At 44.0% G+C, this 21467-nt stretch overlaps 1 protein-coding gene across 1 annotated transcript in view; it reads left to right on the top strand.

Moving 5' to 3' along the window:
• Positions 1-910: 910 nt before the first annotated feature.
• Positions 911-21467, top strand: part of DDX51 (DEAD-box helicase 51) — a 28294-nt gene continuing 7737 nt past the window's right edge. Inside the window, exons 1-14 of the mRNA XM_056531205.1 lie at positions 911-1012; positions 3386-4013; positions 4120-4270; positions 4746-4891; positions 6963-7034; positions 7157-7263; positions 7619-7727; positions 7811-7953; positions 8045-8240; positions 8344-8459; positions 10407-10523; positions 12737-12838; positions 13014-13077; positions 13165-13299. Coding sequence (XP_056387180.1) covers positions 990-1012; positions 3386-4013; positions 4120-4270; positions 4746-4891; positions 6963-7034; positions 7157-7263; positions 7619-7727; positions 7811-7953; positions 8045-8240; positions 8344-8459; positions 10407-10523; positions 12737-12838; positions 13014-13077; positions 13165-13299 — 2109 coding nt within the window. The 5' untranslated portion in view covers positions 911-989. The remainder of the gene's footprint in view (positions 1013-3385; positions 4014-4119; positions 4271-4745; positions 4892-6962; positions 7035-7156; positions 7264-7618; positions 7728-7810; positions 7954-8044; positions 8241-8343; positions 8460-10406; positions 10524-12736; positions 12839-13013; positions 13078-13164; positions 13300-21467) is intronic.

The raw sequence follows: 21467 nt of genomic DNA, 5'->3' as shown, positions 1-21467 counted from the left end.
CAGGGAATCATATTCCGCCAGAGGAGTAAGGCTAGGTTCAGACTACGGAATTTCCGCCAGAATTTTCGCTTTGAAATTTCCGGCATAAATTCCGCTTACTATAATGCATAGTGTAGTGAATGGTTTTCCGTTCACAAATTCACACTTCGGAATTTGTGAAGCGGAAAATCAGTATGAAAAATCCACTAGAAAATTTCCGCCTGAAGAAAGGGGTTGCTCTTTCTTCAGGCGGAAATCCTAGCGGAACACATAGCAGTCTATAGGAGACTGCAGTGTCCGCGCGGTCCTAGCGCCGACTAATTCAGTCGGAGCAGGCGGAACTCGGAATCTCTGGGCGGAAATTTTCTGCCCGGAAGTTCCGTAGTCTGAACCTAGCCTAACGCGTACATTCCTCTGGTGGAATCCGCAGGTAAAAGCATGTTGAAGTCAATGGGACTTATTTTTTTCCTGACTAAATGGGTTTGGAGCGGAATTGACGTGGAATTTTCACGCAGATCAAACCCCAAAATGCCCAAACTTCCTCCACATCAAATTCTGCACCCAGTTCCACACCATTTACGTGCCAATTCCGCACATAATTCTGTGCCATGCAGAAGTTGGCAGATTTGCTGAATTTCCTGACAGAAATGATTCTTCGTCAATTCCTCAGTATGAACATACCTTGAAGGAAGGCATCATGGGAAATGGAGATGTAACTCAGGCACCAGCTGATTCTTTTTAATGACGGCAATGCTTTGCATGGCCCGAGCACCTGGGTATAATGTCCCTTTGGGTATTATTCTCCAGCTATTTATAAACCCTGCATTGTTACACAATACACCACGCAGAGGTGTACACAGAGTCCGAGCCAGCAGAGGGCGCTCAAGAACTGTCAGTCCCTCTCTAGACGCCGCGCATAGTCCTGACGTCACTGGGATGCGACCTTCCCCATGCCGTGTCCCATGTGATCCGCAGTGTTATGCCGGGGGCACCGGAGAGCTTCACTCGGGATGTCGCTGTTTGTCATTAACAGGTTATACGCTTATATGTCTCATATGATGCGTTCTTAAAACGCAATGTTGTCTCGTGTGCACGGGCAAGAAAACGCTAATAGATCTTGTAAAGACAGAAAACTGTCAGATCTCCTGCTGCTTCATGCTACAATTGTTGAATAATTCCTAAAGCAGTGGTCTGCAAACTGTGGATTTTCAGCTGCTGCAGAACTACAACTCCCAGCATGCCTATACAGCCAATGGTTGTCCGGGCATGCTGGGAGTTGTAGTTTTGCACCAGCTGGGGGTCCACAGTTCGGAGACCACTGCTCTTCAGAAGAAAAAAAAATATAATACCCATAATGCCTTTCACTTAGCACCTTGCCCCTGTGGCAGCACTTGGTTCTGGTTTGCCTACCTCACTATATGTTGGCAAGATTAGTTGAGAGAAAGACATGTGCCCTCCTTTTGACATGCCAAACCTGTGTTCATTTTGAGCCCCAATGAAAAATCGCTGACTTGGCCACCTATTTACTGGGTGTCAGTTATAATAGTGGGGTTTTCCTCTATTGTGCGTCCCCTATTCTTACCCCCTTTTTTTAAATCAAGTGGATCCAGAAGGTTAAACAGATTTTGTAAATTACTTCTATTTAAAAATCTTAATCCTTCCAATACTTATCAGCTGTTGTATGCCACAGAGGAAGTTCTTTTCTTTTTTAATTTCCTTTCTGTCTGACCACTGTGCTCTCTGCTGACACCTCTGTCCATTTTAGGAACTGTCCGGTGCAGGATAGGTTTCCTATGGGGATTTGCTCCTACTCTGGACAGTTTCTGACATGGACAGAGGTGTCAGCAGAGAGCACTGTGGTCAGACAGAAAGGAAATTCAAAAAGAAAAGAACTTCCTCTGGAACATACAGCAGCTGATAGGTACTGGAAGGGTTAAGATTTTGAAATAGAAGTAATTTACAAATCTGTTTAACTTTCTGGCACTAGTTCATAAAAAAAAAAAAAAAAAAAAAAAAAAAGGTTTCCAGTAGAGTACCCCTTTAACCCCCTTAAGGACCACAGGCGTATGGATACGACCTTGGTCGCTGGTACTTAAAGGGGTACTCCACCCCTAGACATCCTATCCCCTATCCAAAGGATAGGGGATGTCTGATCGCGGGGGTCCCGCCGCTGGGGACGCCCGCAATATAGCATGCAGCCCCCACCGTATCTGCTTCCAGAAGCGCTGGAGGTTCTGGCTCCCGACCACGGAAGATCGTGACATCACGGCGATGCGGCTCCCTGGATCCAAGGAAGATGGTGAGTTGCCTAGAAACATCTGGAGGGCTACAGTTTGAGACCACTATACAGTGGTCTCTAAACTGTAGCCCTCCAGATGTTGCAAAACTACAACTCCCAGCATGCCCAGACAGCTGTTTGCTGTGTGGGCATGCTGGGGTTTTCAGTTTACAACAGCTGGAGGGGTACAGTTTGGAGATCACTGTGCAGTGGTCTCTAAACTGTAGCTCTCCAGATGTTGCAAAACTGCAAATCCCAGCATGCCCAAACAGAAAACAGCTGTCTCGGCATGCTGGGAGTTGTAGTTGCCTACCTCCAGCTGTTGCATAACTACATCTCCCAGCATGCCCTTCGGCGATCAGTACATGCTGGGACTTGTCGTTTTGCAACAGCTGGAGGCACACTGGTTGGAAAATACTGAGTTAGGTAACAGAACCTAACTAAAGGTTTTTCAACCAGTGTGCCTCCAGCTGTCATTTCGAATACTTTGAGGGGTGCAGTTTTTATAATGGGGTAATTTGTGAGGTATTTCTAATCTGAAGGCCCTTCAAATCCACATCAAAACTGAACTGGTCCCTGAAAAATTCCGATTTTTAAAATTTGGTGAAAAATTGGAAAATTGTTGCTGAACTTTGATGCCCTCTGATGTCTTCCAAAAGTAAAAACATGTCAACTTTATAATGAAAATATAAAGTAGACATATTGTATATGTGAATCAATATATCATTTATTTGGGATGTCCATTTTCCTTATAAGCAGAGAGCTTCAAAGTTAAAACATTTTTGGGAATTTTTCACCAAGAAATTATGCAAGTATCGGTGAAAATTTACCACTAACACAAAGTAGAATATTTCACGAAAAAACTATCTCGGAAACAGAATGAAAAGTAAAAGCATCCCAGAGTTATTAATGTTTAAAGTGACAGTGGTCAGATGTGCAAAAAACGCTCTGGTCCTTAAGGTGAAAATGGGCTTGGTCCTTAAGGGGTTAATAACATCCTATTTTGGACTTCAGTACGCAGCATATTGCAGTGTATGATTTCCTGTCAGGTCTTGGTGTTTGAGATATATGACTGAGCTCGATGTGCTAGACGTGTAAATTTAACCATTATCCTTTCCAAACTGTTAGGTACCTTGGTGATGAGGTGGATTCTACCGAAGATCGCGCCAAAGCTTTGCTAGAGAAGTTACATCAGCAAGCCAAGGATCGTCAGTCACAACAGAAATGTAAGGAGAAGAAAGTGAAGTCCTACAGTGAAGAGGAGGTAGAGAATGCCATTGAAACTGAGGATCATAACGAAGAGTCTGAAAAGAAGAAAAAACCTAAGAAGCGGAAGAAAGCTCTCAATGATGAGACACCAACTAAAGTAGAAAGCCCCGATCCTGATGCTGAGCCAGAGGAAGTCAAGGATTTGAAGGCCAAGAAGCCACGCAAGAAAAAAATTAACATCGATGAACAAGACGAGAGCATAGACCTGGAAGCAAAAGAGAAACAGAAGAAGAAAAGCAATAAAGGAGAGGTGAAGAAGAAGAAACCCAAACAGAAGCAAGGAGGTGAAGAAGAGATCTTTGTCAAAGGATCAGGAGAGTCGAGTGAAGATACAAAGCACGAAAAGAATGAAAGCGCTGAAGTAGAGGAGAGCGCAGCACAAAGTGAGGAGACCAAGGTGGAACAGAAGAGCGAAGATCAAAAAGTTGCTTCAGCAGATTCCAAGTTTCTACTACTTGGCGGTTTTGAGGCCAAACCAGTTCAGAAGGTTAGACCATTGAGAAAGTGACATGGCAGCAAATGTACAAATTCTAGAAAGGTATCATGCATGCTGTACTGGGAAAGTGACCCCACCTCTCTTTGCTTTTCTTTAGGTACTTCCAGTTCTTCCACAGTGGCTAGCAAAACCGAACCTGGTCCATAAGGATATTAAGCAGAACCTTGTCTCTATCCATGATATTCCTGGTTTGGGCCCAAACATTCTAAAGAGACTGCAAGCTAACAAAGTGAAAATGTTCTTCCCAGGTAGTTTTTACCATTTTTAGGCCTCTTTCAAACCATGTTGAGACGATCCATGTTCCCCAGTTGTTGCAGAACTACCACTCCCATCTTGCCCTTTATGTCAAAGTCGTTCGGGAAAGGATGGGAGTTGGAGTTTAGTAACATCTGGAGATGCACAGGTTGGGTAACACTTCTTTAAGGTGAATTACCCTAAAGTAGATCATGACAAATTTGTTTTGAATCTAGGAGCCAGTAAAAAAAAAAAAGAAAAAAAAAAAGCCAGGATTTTAACCAGTACCGCTTTTGTATAGTATTTAGTTTTGGATCTCTTTATTTATAAAATAACATTTCTGGGATGTGATTTTGAGCCCTGTCCTAAAGTACAACTTATAAGGAGGTAGTAAAATAATTCACAGCTGTGTATAGACAAACTCCAGGATTAGACAACCTGGCTAAAGTGTCCATTAATGAATCTAGTCTACTTTTCATTCATGTTTAGTGCAAGCTGAAGTCATCCCAGCTATTTTGGAGAGCTGTGTCCATGGTTTTCTTGTGGGCAGAGGTGGATATCGTCCAAATGATATCTGTGTTTCTGCACCTACTGGAAGTGGGAAGACACTGGCATTTGTTGTTCCAATTGCACAGGTCAGTTTGGCTAAATTAGCATTTGGTGAACTGTATTAAAGTGTCCTTGTCATTTTAGAAACAAATATTTTTGATTGAGACCCCCACTGATTATCAGAACGAGCAGGTTTTTTTTTTTTTTTTTTTGCAAAATAAGTTGTATTTCATAATGGCACCAGATAAAACATAATTAATTAAGATTGTTGGGGGGGGGGAATCTGCAATTTTGCCTGATAAAAATGACACGTACATTTTTTTTTTCTGTGCGTCAGTACAATTGCAGCAATACCAAATATGTATAGTTCATGTTTTTGCTGTTTTCGCACAATACTAGAACACATGGAGAAAAACATAATTGTTTTTTGTTGCCACATTCCGAGAGCCCCAACATTCTTAATTTTCCACCTGTGTATTTGTTTAGAAGACAAATTTTAATATTGGGGGGGGGGGGAGTGTTTTTGCAGTGAACACTTTGTTAACCTCCTGGCTGCCATTGTATCCCATCCACACTGTGGGATTGTGTCACACCATTAGTGAGTGTAACATCTAAGGAGTTAAATGGATACTTTGTACTGGCATTGCAGGCCACTTCTGGCTTAATATCACAGTTGGCACCTGCTACTGGTGGTGTGGACCCAGCTGCTATGAGACTGCCATGCACTGGATGTACATCCATTTACAGGAACACCCCATCAAAAAGGATGTACAGTGGTCCCTCAACATATGATATTAATTGGTTCCAGGAGAACCATCATATGTTGAAACCATCATATGTCGAGTACATATGTCTATGTAAAAATGGTAATTGGTTCTGGGGCCTCGGAACCATTGTATGTTGAATACATATCTCTATGGGAAACTGCTAATTGGTTCTGGGATGACCATTGTATGTGGAGTGTATGGGGAGTGTTTAACAAACCAGGGTGCCTCCAGCTGTTGCACAACTACAACTCCCAGCATGCATGCCATTGACTGTCTGGGCATGCTGGGAGTTATAGTTTTGCAACAGCTGGAGGCACACTGATAGGGAAACATTGATGTATGGGGTGTATTGTGTGTTCTTTAAATACCTTCAGGGGGGACAGAATGTCCTCCATTACGATCCTGCCGACTACAGCTCTATAGGAAAGGAAGGGGAGGGCAGCCAGCAGCTCATTGGATGCCTGCAGCAAGATGCTACAGGCTATTGGCTATGGCTGCACTGGGGGGGCGGGGCTTACACAAGCTCACAGTGGAAGCCTGCATGAGTTAGCAGGACAGCATGTGAGTAACAGGGGGCAGAACGGGGCACACAGGGACATTAAACAACTATCTGTCAGATGCTGAAGTTGTCAGCGCTGTCAGATAGCTGTTTGTACGATGGCCCCGACACACAGCAGCATCATATGTTGATGCTGCCTTCAACATACGATGGGCTCTGAGAGGCCATCATATGTTGAAATGATCATATGTCGGGGCCATCATAAGTCGGGTGGTCACTGTATAGTTATGCCCATATACCGGAAGTTGTCTTACTAAAGCAACACCTGTCTGTTTACCCTGTTACAGTATAGAAACTTCATAGAAAAATGTTCCCATTCAGTCCTCCTTTGTTTGAGCTAGAATAGTGAATTAGAGATGAGTGAAGTTAGTGATTCGATTCATCATAAAGCCTCGTGGCTCGGCGTTTGCTGACTTTATTCTGCATAAATTAGTCCAGCTTTCAGGTGCTCCGGTGGGCTGGAAAAGGTGGATACAGTCCTAGGAGAGAGTCTCCAGCCCACCGGAGCACCTGAAAGCTGAATTAATTTATGCAGGCTAAAGTCAGCAACCGCTGAGCTGAGAAGTTTGTGATGAATCGAATTACTGTAACTTCGCTCATCTCTATAGTGAATCATCCTGGCAGCCCTAGCCTGTCCATGTATCATGATAACAGCTGTACATCTGAGTAGCCACCATGTAATTCTCTATTGGCCCTATCTGGCAAGATGGGGCAGCCCTGTTTCTCGCTGTGTGCTAGTTCAGTCCGTTTACAGTATATTGGGCATGTTCCCATGAGACAACTGCTTTAGTAAGCTTGTAAGAGTATCTTTTTTTTTTTTCTTTTCTGCAGGTTTTGGCAGAACGTGTTGTATGTCAAATTCGAGCTCTTGTTGTGCTGCCCACCAAGGAATTGGCACAGCAGGTAATGAAATACCTCAAGGACAAGACAGATCCCGGCTTTCACTATAAACCTTTTATTGTTCTTCCTGCCATTATTCTCTAGGATTGATTCATTGTATTTGCTTTTTTTCCCTGTCTTATCAGGTCTGTAAAGTTTTTAATATCTACACAGATGGTACAGGTCTGAAGGTTGTCTTAATAGCTGGACATAAATCATTTGCTAAGGAGCAGGAGACTCTGGTAACTAAAAAGTAAGATTTATTCATTTTTGTTGTTTCCATATTCAATCCGTTACTGAAAGACATATACAAAGAAGCACTTTAGAGCATATCCATAAGTTATGCTATGAGTGTCTGCTAGGTAAAGTTATTAGGACAGAGGTCCACTCATAAAGGTGGCTGGCAGACACAAATTAGATGTGTGTGTTCACTTGATGGGGTCTGAAAGAAAGATCCCCCCACTAATAAGCCAAAATATATGTTATAACTGTCACCCCCTTAAGTTACCTCTTCACCTTTACTTGCAGTGTTTTTTATTTTATTTTTATTTAAGAGAACTCAACATATGTGTGATATTCTGTTTACATGCATTTACTTTTTGTCTTAGGATTTTTGGGTTCAGCAGTTTGGCTGACATTCTTGTATGCACTCCTGGTAGACTTGTTGATCACATTCAGAAGACTGAAGGCTTCACTTTGAAGCATCTACGATTTCTGGTTAGCTTTGCTTATAAGCAAAATAAATGTTGTTGGCTTTTTTTCTTATTTGTATATTGAGCTGTATGTTTTTCATGTTGCAGGTTATTGATGAAGCAGATCGTATGATTGACACTATGAGTCAAGACTGGCTACCTCAGGTTATCAGTGCTGTGTATAAGGTGGAGCCACGGGATCATGAAATGTTTTTTGCTCGCAAGATCCCAGGAGTTCCAACTGCAGAAAAGTAACTAACCTTTTACATCTTTATTAATCTCCATTGTACCTATTTCATACTTCATACTATCATCTTTCACACTTAATACTTTATCCTTCAGTTATGGCCAGCTTCAGATCCCCCTGCAAAAACTGCTGTTCTCTGCTACCCTGACACACAATCCAGAGAAACTTCAGAAGCTTGGCTTGTACCAACCACGTCTCTTTACATCCATATACAAAAAGCCAAAGTTGAGCACCACTGAGGAACAAGAACCCCCCACTTCTGAAAACTTCTCCTTCCCGGATGGGCTTACGGTGAGCCATTTTTAAAGATGTTCTCATATAGACTATTCTTGTATTACTATTTGTGTGTGTATTTACTATGTTTTAAAATGACTGTGTTGTTTATGTCTTACAGCACTACTATATCCCATGCAACCTTAACTCCAAGCCTCTCATCCTTCTTCACTTCTTACTCACCCTACACTTTTCCCGTGTACTATGCTTCACCAACTCCAGAGAGTCTTCACATCGGTAAATGATTATCCTATTTGCATATATTTGCCATTAAAATTTTAGAGCGCTGCAGAATATAGCCTAATATGTAGTAAAAAAAATAAAATAAAAACTAAAAGTAAATATAAAAACTGCATTATATGAACAGAGGTTAAGGATAGTCATAGTTAAATTAACATTAATCTATCTAATGTGCATGTGGGTGTCCTGGCTTTTCACCAATAGGCAGATGTCCAGGTAAAGAATGATCAGGCTGTTAGATTTTTAACATGCCTAATCCTGTTATTAAAAGGGGCTGACTTTTGGGACCCCCACTAATTGTAAAAACAGGAAGAAAACTGTTCTCAGAATGAATAAAGTGTGTGGCCAGCGCTCCATTCCTTCTCTATAGGGTATAGTCCAACAAGAAACAAATACAGGTCGGCACTTCTGCGTACTCTTTCATGGAGCCACAGTTTACACAGCTTGTAATCTCACTGCAGAACCGCTGTACATTCTGTGGTGCTCCATCTGTGAACAGTACATCCAGATATGCAGATAAGAAGAATGATCGATGGCACTCACTTGATCTCAGCTTCAAGACTTTATTAAACAGTCAGGTCGCCAATACAGACAGTGGCCAATGGGCCGTTTCATGCTACATTCAGCTGTTCCTCATGAATGTTGGTAATGAGGAAGCGCTGACTGTAATGTGAAACGGCCCGTTGGCCACTGTCTGTATTAATAAAGCCTTCAAGCTGAGATCAAGTGAGTGCCATCTATCATTCTTCTTATCTGCATATCCTTCTCCATAGGGGTTTCCGAAGATTGCAGAGCTCCATGCTCGGTAATGCTCAGTAGCCCTCTAGAGAATGTATGGCAGCTGGTTGTGCATGTGCAGTGTGCTCTGTTTATTTGAGGGGAGGTAGGTGTGGAGTGCCTTTTATCTCCATTATTGTGATAAGTGGAGGATCCCCACCAGTCAGAATGTTATTCCCTTTCTTTTCTATGGATAAGGGATAACTTCCTTGCAAATGAATCAATCTTAACCTCTTTTAAGAGACATAAGCTGCCACAGGTGTCTGCAGCAGCCTCCTCTTATTTAGAACTCGCACAGTTGCCTAAGCAGATTTACCGTATTTTTCGCCGTGTAAGATGCACTTTTTCTTCCCCAAAACTGGGGGGAAAAAGTCGGTGCGTCTTATACGGCGAATACACCCCTATCGCGGCGGTCCCTGCAGCCATCAACGGCCGGGACCCGCGGCTAATACAGGACATCACCGATCGCGGTGATGCCCTGTATTAACCCTTCAGACGCGGCGATCAAAGCTGACTGCCGCGTCTTAAGGGAGAGTGACACTAACCCGGCTGTTCAGTCGGGCTGTTCGGGACCGCCGCGATCTCACCGCGGCGGTCCCAAACAGCCCGACTGAATAGCCGGGTTAGTGCTTACAGGACACCGGGGAGGACCTTACCTGCCTCCTCAGTGTCTTCTCCGTTCAGGGATCCCCTGTATGCCGGCGCTCTCCTTCCTCGTCATCACGTCGCCGCATACGTGCGACGGAGAGCGAGGATACCCGGCCGGCAGCAGAGACGTTCCAGAGCGACGGGGACACGGCGACAGCGATGGAGCGACATCCAGGGCAGCGGTGACGGGTCCGGAGCGGCGGGGACACGTGAGTATTACCTCCTATACCAGTGGTCTTCAATCTGCGGACCTCCAGATGTTGCAAAACTACAACTCCCAGCATGCCCGGACAGCCAACGGCTGTCCAGGCATGCTGGGAGTTGTAGTTTTGCAACATCTGGAGGTCCGCAGGTTGAAGATCACTATTGGGTTCAAAATCTTAATTTTTTTAGATTTTGCCCCTAAAAATTGGGTGCGTCTTATACGCCGGTGCGTCCTATAGGACGAAAAATACGGTATATGCTGGTTTGTCCTACATGTTACATTAAATTCACCATGTTGTACTTTGCGTTTTACAGCCTGTTCTTACTCATAAAACTTTTTGGAGGAATCAATGTGGCAGAGTTCTCCTCTCGACTTAGTCCTGGTGAAAGAAAGAAGACCCTAAAGGAATTTGAGCAAGGAAAGCTACAGCTGTAAGTAGACATAATATGATGAATAAAGGGAACTCTTATACCTGCTTTCTTTGCAGTTGCCGTCGTACTAAGGCAACAGCAGTGTGATTCATACAGCATGTTTGTTACTGGTTGTAAAGCAGGTCATTGTTCTTACAGCTAGATAACATTAGGCTTTTGTTATTGGGAAAAGTTACATCGTACAATTCGTATTGGCAGGATTTGTGTGCTACATTTTTTTAACATAGTTGCACTTATCCATTTCAAGAGAAATTCCTCCATATAAAAGCTGTTATGTATGGCTGTATTTACTGCTCCATACAGCCTCAAGGTTTGACATAACCATAATATAAAATGTATGGGACTTCGCTATACCTCTGTATGCTTCTGATATCATACAGACACATTCCTATGTTTTTCTGACCGATTTCAAATGAATCCAACAGAAAAAAAAAAGTTCCATTGGAAGCTAAATACAAATACATTCTCTCCTAGAAACACTTCTTCTAGGGGAGACTATCTCCTTCATACAGTGAAGGGCTTTTTAGGGCTCCTTGCTGCACGACTCAATATGAGGCCTTCCTTTACCCAGATCATAGGCATTTAACTAAATGGCTATTTATCCAGGGGGCATCTGATCTCTATAGATAATGGTTGTAGAAAGTTTCACATGTCTTGATTTTGTCTGTTGAAATTAAAAGCAAATGTGATAGTTCTGGAAGTAATCTGTGATCAAGAAAAACATTTATGCTATTATGTGAATGTGAATTCTCAGTGTGAATGTACCTTATGGCTGTTTATTCACTGCATGAAAGAAGTCACACGTGTTTAATGGAAAAGGATTGTTCTGTGTTAAAGCAACCAATGGTCACTATACATGCAGAAAGTATTGAATGAGTTAACATACCTGGAGGCCCCCTTATCGATTTTACTGATGTGTTTACCTATGTATGTAAAATGTCATCCAGAGTCCTAGACTTCCTTATGCACAATGTAACACATCCCGCCCGCTCTCAGACCAGTATAATGTCATTAACAATCTTTTAAGCTGTTATCTTCATCTGGTGATGAATGGCATAATCGCCATCAATTAGTATGCAGTGTTTTTGGATTTGATGAAAGCACACCGAATAAGTGTTGTGTCCTCCAGCTGCAGATCACTGGACATAGGTGTTCAGGCCCTTAGAAGATTGTTATGAATACAAGATATTTGAGCTGTTTTGACGGATTTCATTTAGAGAGCACGTGTGCAGGCTGTAGAAGTGAAACTCAGAAAAAAATTTAAAAGACACCTCTTAGTACTATACGAAGTACAACCAGTACAGTGGTCCCTCAACATATGATATTAATTGGTTCCAGGAGAACCATCATATGTTGAAACCATCATAAGTCGAGTACGTATGTCTATGTAAAAATGGTAAATGGTTCTGGGGCCTCGGAACCATTGTATGTAGAACACCTATCTCTATGGGAAACTGCTAATTGGTTCTGGGATGACCATTGTATGTGGAGTGTATGGGGAGTGTTTAACAAACCAGGGTGCCTCCAGCTGTTGCACAACTACAACTCCCAGCATGCATGTACAGCCATTGACTGTCTGGGCATGCTGAGAGTTATAGTTTTGCAACAGCTGGAGGTACACTGATAGGGAAACATTGATGTATAGGGTGTATAGTGTGTATATGTATTGTATGTGATGTGACATCGCATACAGTACTCTACAGTTCTTTAAATACCTTCAGGGGGGACAGAATGTCCTCCATTACCATCCTGCCGACTACAGCTCTATAGTAAAGGAAGGGGAGGACAGCCAGCAGCTCATTGGATGCCTGCAGCAAGATGCTGCAGGCTATTGGCTATGAATGCACTGGGGGGGCGGGGCTTACACGGAGCTCACAGTGGAAGCCTGCGTGAGTTAGCAGGACAGCACGTGAGTAACAGGAGGCAGAACGGGGCACACGGGCACATTAAACAACTATCTGTCATTTGCTGAAGTTGTCAGCGCTGTCAGATAGCTGTTTGTACGATGGCCCCGACACACAGCAGCATCATATGTTGATGCTGCCTTCAACATACGATGGGCTCTGAGAGGCCATCATATGTTGAAATGATCATATGTCGGGGCCATCATAAGTCGGGGGGGCACTGTAATAAAATAACTGTATTCTCATGTGTCCATATCCTTTAAGTATACTTTCTAACAGTATTTGACCTGCTCTGCTCATGTTGTACAGGCTAATAAGCACAGATGCCACAGCTAGAGGAATAGACATCCCAGGAGTGAAATGTGTGATAAACTATGATGCTCCACAATACATCAGAGTATATGTTCACAGGTATGTTCACAAGAATGTATAAGGTGTGTAAATGTAATGTAATTAAATGTAATGTCTCTAACCAGTCTTCTTTCATAGTAGTTTACATATACTCTTAATGTGTCTTCAATACGAAAATGAACTGATAGGTAGTCCTTTATTTCTAAGAAAAGGCTGAATGTTCTTACTATTGTAGGGTGGGCAGGACAGCCCGAGGGGGCACAGCTGGTCTGGCATTCACAATGCTGCTGAGAATACAGGTCTGTAAAATGTTCCCTGAATATGTGTGAAGTCAAGATTGCTGGTCTATATATTTGCCTTCTCACTGATGTATCTTACCCCCTTAGGAGGAGAGATATCTGAACATGATGCAGGATGCTGGGGTCCCAAAGATACAGAAGCAGCTGGTGAAGAGTGAAAACCTCAGGCAGTTTGAGCAGCGATATGAAGAGGTGCTGCCACAATTACAGAGGGTGGTTAAGGTGAGAATCTCTTTACTCTTGCTCTCTGAATTCAATACCAGCACCTTTTTAAAGGGGTACTATGCTCCTATCCATCTTATTCCTTATCCAAAGGATAAGGGGAAAAGATGTCCCTCGCGATCTCTGGGCCGGCATTGCAGCGTTCTGAATACAGAAGCTTGGGGCTTCTGTGTTTGTGACGTCATGCCACGTCCTCTCCATTCATGTCTATGGGACAAAGCTTCCGTGTTCGGAACGCCGCAATGCTGGCCCAGAGATCGCAGGGGGTCTGGCTGCTTTGGATAGGGGATAAGATGTATAGGGGCAGAGTACCCCTTTAAGGGAATATCTTAGATTTTTTTTAACTAATTAAAACCAAATTGTTATATACTGGTATATAGTAAGGACTACCTATGAACTGGCAACAAGGTCATGAATGTCTAATGCTTACTGATACATGTGGAGAGTGAAGGCTCTGGAAGTTACAGGGCTACGCTGTTTATGCAACTCCCATTAGGGTATATTGGATTTCTGAAAATTTCATAAGACGGCTGTTTTCGGCTTCACAACCACATCCGGTAACCACAGTCTGGAGGAGGTCAGAAAGCCAACTTTTACCAAAATAGAAATACCCCTGTAACCCCTTAACGACCCAGGACATAAATGTACGTCCTGATGTGGCGGTACTTCGCGCACCAAGACGTACATTTACATCCTGTACATGACCTCGAGCATTGGAGCGATGCTCCAGTAATGCCTGGCAGGTCCTGGCTGCTGATAGCAGCCAGGGAATGGCCGACATCCGCGATCGCGTGGATGTCTGCCATTAACCCCTCAAATGCCGTAATCAATGCAGATCACAGCATCTGCGGCAGTGCGGCTACATTGTATGCCGATCTGCCGCGGGGATCAGATCAGCTAACATGGCGGCCGGAGGTCCCCTCACCTGCCTCCGCCGGCTTCTTCTGCCCTTATCTGCCTTCCAGCAGACCAGAGCAGAAGATCACCGATAATACTGATCAGTGCTGTGTCCTATACATAGCACTTGAACAGTGTTAGCAATCAAGTTATTGCGATAAATAGTACCCTATGGGGATATAAAAAGTGTGGGAAAAAAAATTAATAAACATATTTGGTGTCGCCACATGCGTAAATGTACGAACTATTAAAATATAATGTTAATGATCCCGTACGTTGAATGTAAAAAAAAATTCAGCTTTTTTGTCACATTTTATTAAAAAAAAAATTATAAAAGTTTTATATACAGTGACCCCTCGACCTACGATGGGCCCGACATAACATAATTTCAACATACGATGGCCTCTCGGAGGCCATCGCATGTTGAAGGCCGCATCAAAATATGATGCTTTTGTATGTCTGGGCCATCGCATAAATGGCTATCCGGCAGCGCCGACTGCTTCAGCTGCCGCCGGATAGCCGTTTACGGTAAACTGTGTGGTCCAGTGATGATCACTCACCTGTCCCCGACGTTCCGGACCGTCCTCTTCGCATCCCCTGCATTGCCGTCGCTCTCCATCATCGTCATCAAGTCGCGGCGCACGCCGTCCCTTCATCCAATAGGAGCGGCGTGCGCAGCGACGTGATGACGGCGATGAAGAGTGACGTTCCCGGCCAGCAGAGATGGTCCGGAACAGCGGGGACACCCCAGGGACGCGGCGACAGCGATGGAGGGCGACATCCAGGGCAGCGGTGACGGTCCGAGGCTGCGGGGACAGGTGAGTACAACTTCCTATTCTTTTCATTGCACGGATCCCTCATCATACGATGGTTTCAACAAACGATGGTTTATTTGGAACAAATTACCATCGTATGTTGAGGGACCACTGTACACAAATGTGGTATCAATAAAAAGTACACATCACGGGGCCAACAAAATGTTCCCTCATATCACCGCTTATACGGAAAAATGAAAAAGTTATAGGTCGTCAAAATTATAAATGTACTAATTTGGTTTAAAAGTTTGCAATTTTTTATTTTTATTTTTTTGCTGCGCAACAATAATAGAAAAGTATGTAATCATGGGTATCCTTTTAATCTTATTGACCACAGAATAAAGAACATGTCATTTTTACCTTAAATTGTACAGCGTGAAAACAAAACCTTCCAAAATTTGTAAGATTGCGGTTTTCTTTTCAATTTCACCACACAAATAGTCTCGTCTATGGATGAAAATTTAAGAGTTCATGAACAAAAATGCAAAAATAAAATTGGCCTGGTCCTTTCGGTCAAAATGGGCTTGGTCCTTAAGGGGTTAAAGTAACATTTACCTCTTTGGACCATGGCATTTTATTGCTAATAAAAATCTCCTGACAATCCTCGCTTGAGTCACTTTTAATACAATGGTTTTAAAGCGCAATTCCAATGATGGATCTATAGATTGAACGTCGTAGCCTTGCGCAAATGTCAAAAATGGCAGTGTGAAAATGTAAACATATATCCCGCTACCTGAGCCATCATTGGAGTTGAGCTTTAAAGCATACCTGTCAGGTCCCACAAAAAAAAAACTTGTTATTCAGTACCGAATCCTGATCATGTACATTTTTCACAAAAAAATAGCATATTACAGCTGCCCTCTGTCTGTTTCCCCTTGCCTGCATTGTGATGACTCCTCTCCCTCCCTCACTCTGCTGACTCACTGCTCTTGGGAGCGAACCTGGTAGCCCTGCTCTGTAACCCTTTTCTCTCTGGTTTTATGCTGTATACATACACACACACACACACACACACGATTATTGGAGATTGCCTGTACTCTGCCACCAAAAACAATATGGTGAGTGTAACTTACATCTTCCTAAAGTTTTAGTGCTAAAAATATAGGCCCAGTTTTAACAAACTGTGCGAGAGAAAAAATAGTTATTTTCCCCCAGCAACCAATCACGGCTCAGCTTTCACTTTACCTCAGCTCGTTACCTGAGCTGTGATTGGTTACTGTGGTAAAATCACTCTATATTTTCTCTCACACAGTTTGATTAATCTGGGCCATAGCGTTTTTTTGTTTTTTTTAATGCAGACATTTTCTTTATTTCCCTATGTCATTCATGTGTATCATCCTTAGGCAGTTCTGTAATGCTGGGACTTATAGTTTTGGAATAGTTGGAGGTACAGTGTTTGGATAACTCTTTTTTTACAGCAGTGTTGCAGCTTCAGCTGTGAGCCTTCAGCTTTTGCAAAACTATGACTCCCAGCATGCCCAGACATCCTTTGACTGTCCAGCCAAGCTTGGAGTTGTAGTTTTGCAACAGCTGTAGGCACATGTTTGGTAAACAGTGGCAGTGTTGCTGAAAGCTGTGTTCCTTGTCAATCAGCCATCTCTTGTCCATGACCATTGGACAAGCTGATGCTGCTATGGGATTTATCAGTGTGCCAGGAGGTATGGGGACCCCTAGTGGTGGGATTTTCAAAGGCCGTTTTCTTGAATAAAATGTGAAAATTTTTGAAGTATATTAGAAAAACTATTGTTTTGCCAAGATGTACAACATATAAAAAGTTTTTATATCTGACAGTGCCCATTTAAAAGGGAACTCAGGTGGAAACAAATGGAAAACAAATGTTTTTAAATCAACTGGTGCCAGAAAGTTAAACAGATTTGTAAATTACTTCTATTAAAAAAATCGGAAGCCTTCCAGTACTTATCAGCTGCTGTATACTACAGATATACTACGGAGAAATTTGTGAAGTTCTTTTCAGTCTGACCACAGTGCTCTCTGCTGACACTCTTTTTTTTATTATAAAAGTACAAAACTTATACAAAAACACAAAACAAGCTTAACCAGCTATAACATAAATAAGAAATACACTGGTACCAAAGAACAAAAACAAAACCCTGCCTAACCGGCCAGCCCAGCTTTACAAAAACCTAAAATATGCCAACCCACCTAACTGAACCACACTCACACACATAACAAAAATGAACAAAAAAAAAAAAATAGCGCTTGGCTTATCAAAATATGAAAATAAAATTTAGCACTACCTGGCTACAACTCAAAATCATCCATATTCGGGAAACACAAAAAAAAAAATAAAAAATATATAAATTAAAATTAAAATACTAAAGCACAACTTGGCTTAGCAAAATATAAACATAAACATAAAATTTAGCACTACCTGGCTACAAAAAAATAAAAAAATAAATAAAAAAAATAAAAAAAAATAAACAACGTAACAACATGAGAAAATCAAGTAAACCACGTAACATAATAACTGGTCCGACTGCCATGACTACTGTAATGCTGTAATATAGAAACAAAATGAAAACAATATATAAACAATATACATACAAAATCACATGAACATAATAATATAGTATTTAACTAAAAATAAATATATATACACTAAAGAAAACCTACAAAAACAATAGAAAACCCTACCAAAATCCCTACACTAAAACTGTACCCTCTCCCACACCAACCCTCCTGCACATGGGTCAGAGTCCATACCGTTCGTACACAAAGTCCTGACCCTAACTGACCCATGTCAGGTCGGTCCCCAAAAGAAAAGCAAACACCACCACCCACAAATACACCCTCCCCACCTAGCACTCCTCCCAACCAACTTACACACAGACTTATACATACTAACATATACACACTAAACCAAAGCTACCTTTGGCCCAAGTTTGGTCGCCTGTAAGCCCTTCATACCATATCAGCTTAAAACAAAACAAAAAGCTAGCGTGTGCATGCATTAGCCCACCACCAGGAAGAAGGATGGCAGACTTGATACATCAAAATAATTTTAAACTCTTTCCCTAACTCCCCCCTACAATTTTCCCTAATTCTATCCCTCCATTAAAACTGACCCTGCTCTCACCTTATCACTATCCCTATAACACTGCCCCTAACCAAAATAAAGGTACTCTACCTAAAAAGGTCTAGTACCTAGGGCACATCAAAAGAAAAACCTCTCCACAGGAGAGAAGCCCTACTGGTACCAAGACTGCCATACTCCAAAGACCTGATCTTCCCGAGGTCACCGGTGATGTTCCTACAGACCTCCACCTCGGAGAGGATTTTCTGTTGGGTCGACACTAAACACCGTGCGTTCCACGTGTAGTACCTAACCACTAAACTAACTAAGAATAAAGTGCCCCGATCTCGGCCACCCAGGTTCCTGAATGCCCCATAAGCCCACTCCGGATAGGTTAGGCCGGCAAGTTGACTCCAGCCGATGGAAGCGCCCACCCTGTTGTAAACCCCTATATTAAAGGGACAATGAAGCAGGAAGTGGTCCATGCTTTCCAGCGTGTCCCCGCACTCTTCTCGGGGACATCCCCGGTCATCAGAGTTCCTGCACTTCAGGTTGTCCCTTACATATAGCTTCCCCTGAAAGCAGCGCCAGGCCAAGTCCCAAAACTTCTGGGGGATCCTTTTCATGTTTAAAAGGTACAACCCCACCCTCAGATCCCGACCTGGGCAGTCCCTGAGCGCCAGAGGCTTCTGGAAATGGGTCAACAGAACCCGTTTGTCAAGGAACTGCCTTGACTGGGTCCTGATCTCCCACACTCCCAGACCCCACCGACGTATCGCCTTCAGAGTCGGGGTAGCATAAGCCGGAAGATATCCATGGGGCGTGCGGAGGTCCTTCACTCGCCCTCCTCTCTCCCATTCCTGGAAGAAAGGCCGAAACCATTCCCTGCAGGAGAGTACCCACGGAGGAGCCCTCTCTTTCCAGAGGTTTGCGATGTTAGCTTTCAAGAAGGTGTTCGTAAAGAACACCACAGGGTTTACCATAGATAAACCCCCTAGTCTCCTCGTGTGGTACGTAACCTCCCTCCTGACTAGGTTCATCCTGTTCCCCCATAACAGTTGGAAAAACAGGCTGTAGATCCTAGTGTAGTAAGCCTCTGGCAAGATACATACGCTGCCCAGATAGATAAACAAGGGGAGCAGGTACGATTTGATCAGGTGTACCCTTTCCCTGAGGGTCATAGACCAACCCTTCCATTGGTCCACCTTCTGAGCGGCATCCTGGAGCTTACCATCCCAGTTTTTGGTGGGATAATCATCCTGGCCGAATGTAATGCCTAAGACTTTTGCTGATTCTTGGGGCCCTGGAAGGGTGTCCGGGAGATCAAACATGGGATCCCCCCCTCCCAGCCAGAGACTCTCACACTTATCCCGGTTGATCTTAGACCCGGATGCCTCCGAGTAGCGGTCCACCTCCGACATCACCACATCGACCTCCTCCTGTGAGGAGACGAAAATAGTGACATCGTCAGCGTACGCCACCACTCTCTGGGTGACATCCAGCTCCGCCAGACTCATCCCGACTCCCGCCAACGGCCCACAATCTACCCTCCGGACGAAGGGATCGATTGCAAACACGTATAAAAGCGGGCTCAAAGGACAACCCTGACGGACTCCGGACCCCACCTCAAAAGAGCGGCCAGACCAACCGTTCACCAGCGGGAAACTCTCTGCCCCTGCATACAAGATCTTAAGCCAATTAACAAAAGTACTCGGTAAGCCATATCTCAGGAGGACGGACCAGAGGTACTCGTGGTTCACCCGATCAAACGCCTTGGCCTGATCCAGGGTCAGCAAGTACCCCTTCCAGAAACCCGCACTACTCCACTCCACTGCCTCCCTGACACCAAGGACAGCACTTAAGGTGCTTCGGCCTGGAACAGAGCAGTGCTGAGTCCCCGAAAGGAGCCGGGGTGCAAACTTCACCAGCCGATTAAACAGTATCTTGGCCAGAAGCTTCCTGTCCGTATTGAGAAGAGCTATGGGCCTCCAATTCTCAATTCGGCTGGGATCTTTACCCTTTGAGAGAAGAATCAGGGCTGACCTCCTCATTGACTTCGGCAGAGTGCCCGAGGAGAGACACTCATTGAATACCTCAGTCAAGAGGGGAGCTAAAGACTCCTTAAAGGTCCTGTACCACTCGGATGTTAAGCCATCCGGACCTGGCGACTTCTTAGGGGCAAGCCCCTCGATCGCCAGTCTCACTTCCTCTTCCCTGATTTCTTCTGCCAAAACAACAAGAGAGGGGTCTACCCCTGGCTCAGGAATGGTTTCAGCCAGGAAAGCCGACATCCTGTCTCGATCTAGATCCTTCCTTCCCAAGAGGTGCGAGTAGAAGGATCTGACGACCTCCAAGATCCCTGATCTGGACCGATTCAGAGATCCTGTACTATCAATCAGTCCTGAAATGACTTTACTACTCACTGACATCTTACAGTTTCTGTAAGGGTCGGGCGAGCGGTACTTCCCGAAATCCCTCTCAAAAACCAAAGATGCGTGCCTATCGTACTGACACCTCATCAGCAAGGATTTCACTCTGGAGATATCCTCTCGGCTACCTCCAGTCGAGACGAGAAGCTCGAGTTTCCTCCTCAGACCCTGATACAAGCGATACCTGTTCAGGGACCTGAGGCTCGAGAGCTGGCGGAAGAACCCCGCAACCCGCTTCTTGAATATCTCCCACCACTCCAGCTTATTACTACAAAGATCCAGTAAAGGTACCTGACTCTGAAGAAAATCCTCAAAGGACTGTCTTACCTCCGCTTCCTCCAGGAGGGACGAATTCAGTTTCCAATAACCTTTTCCCATCCGGGGGGTCTCTGAAACATTCAGGGAAAACAAAATCATACAGTGATCGGAGAACTCCACCTCAACCACGGACACTGCGGAAGAGACGGCTTCCTCCTTCAAATAAAACCTATCTATTCTAGACCTGCGACTACCTTGATGATAGGTGAAACCCGCGTGGCCCGAGGGGCTCCGGATGTGGGCATCCTCTAGGCGAGCTTCTCTAGTTATGCTAATCAGTGCCACACTATCGCAAGTCAGCGGACCATTGGAGCCTCTCCTATCTTGGGACCTCGTGACATTATTGAAGTCCCCTCCAAAGATCACCTGCCGACTCGTAAAAAGAAAGAGCTTAATCCTCATAAAGAGATCTTTACGGCCCCGCTTAGTTTGCGGGGCGTAGATGTTAATGAGTCGGAGCTCCTGTCCCTTCATGAAGACATCTAAGATCAGGCACCTCCCCATTTCTAATTCAATAACCCGTCGACATTCAACAGGAGCGGTAAAAAGGACCGCCACCCCACTATACGACTCAGCCGCAAGAGACCAGTGGGAGGGGCCGCGCCTCCACTCTCTCCTGGCTTTTACCAGGGAGGCTAGATCTGACAACCTGGTCTCCTGCAGATACAAAATGTC

Source organism: Hyla sarda, chromosome 1, assembly GCF_029499605.1.
Source record: "Hyla sarda isolate aHylSar1 chromosome 1, aHylSar1.hap1, whole genome shotgun sequence".
NCBI classification, from domain to species: Eukaryota; Metazoa; Chordata; class Amphibia; order Anura; family Hylidae; genus Hyla; species Hyla sarda.
The sequence above is the reverse complement of the archived record's forward strand: the minus strand, read 5'-3'. Positions and strand labels throughout refer to the sequence as shown.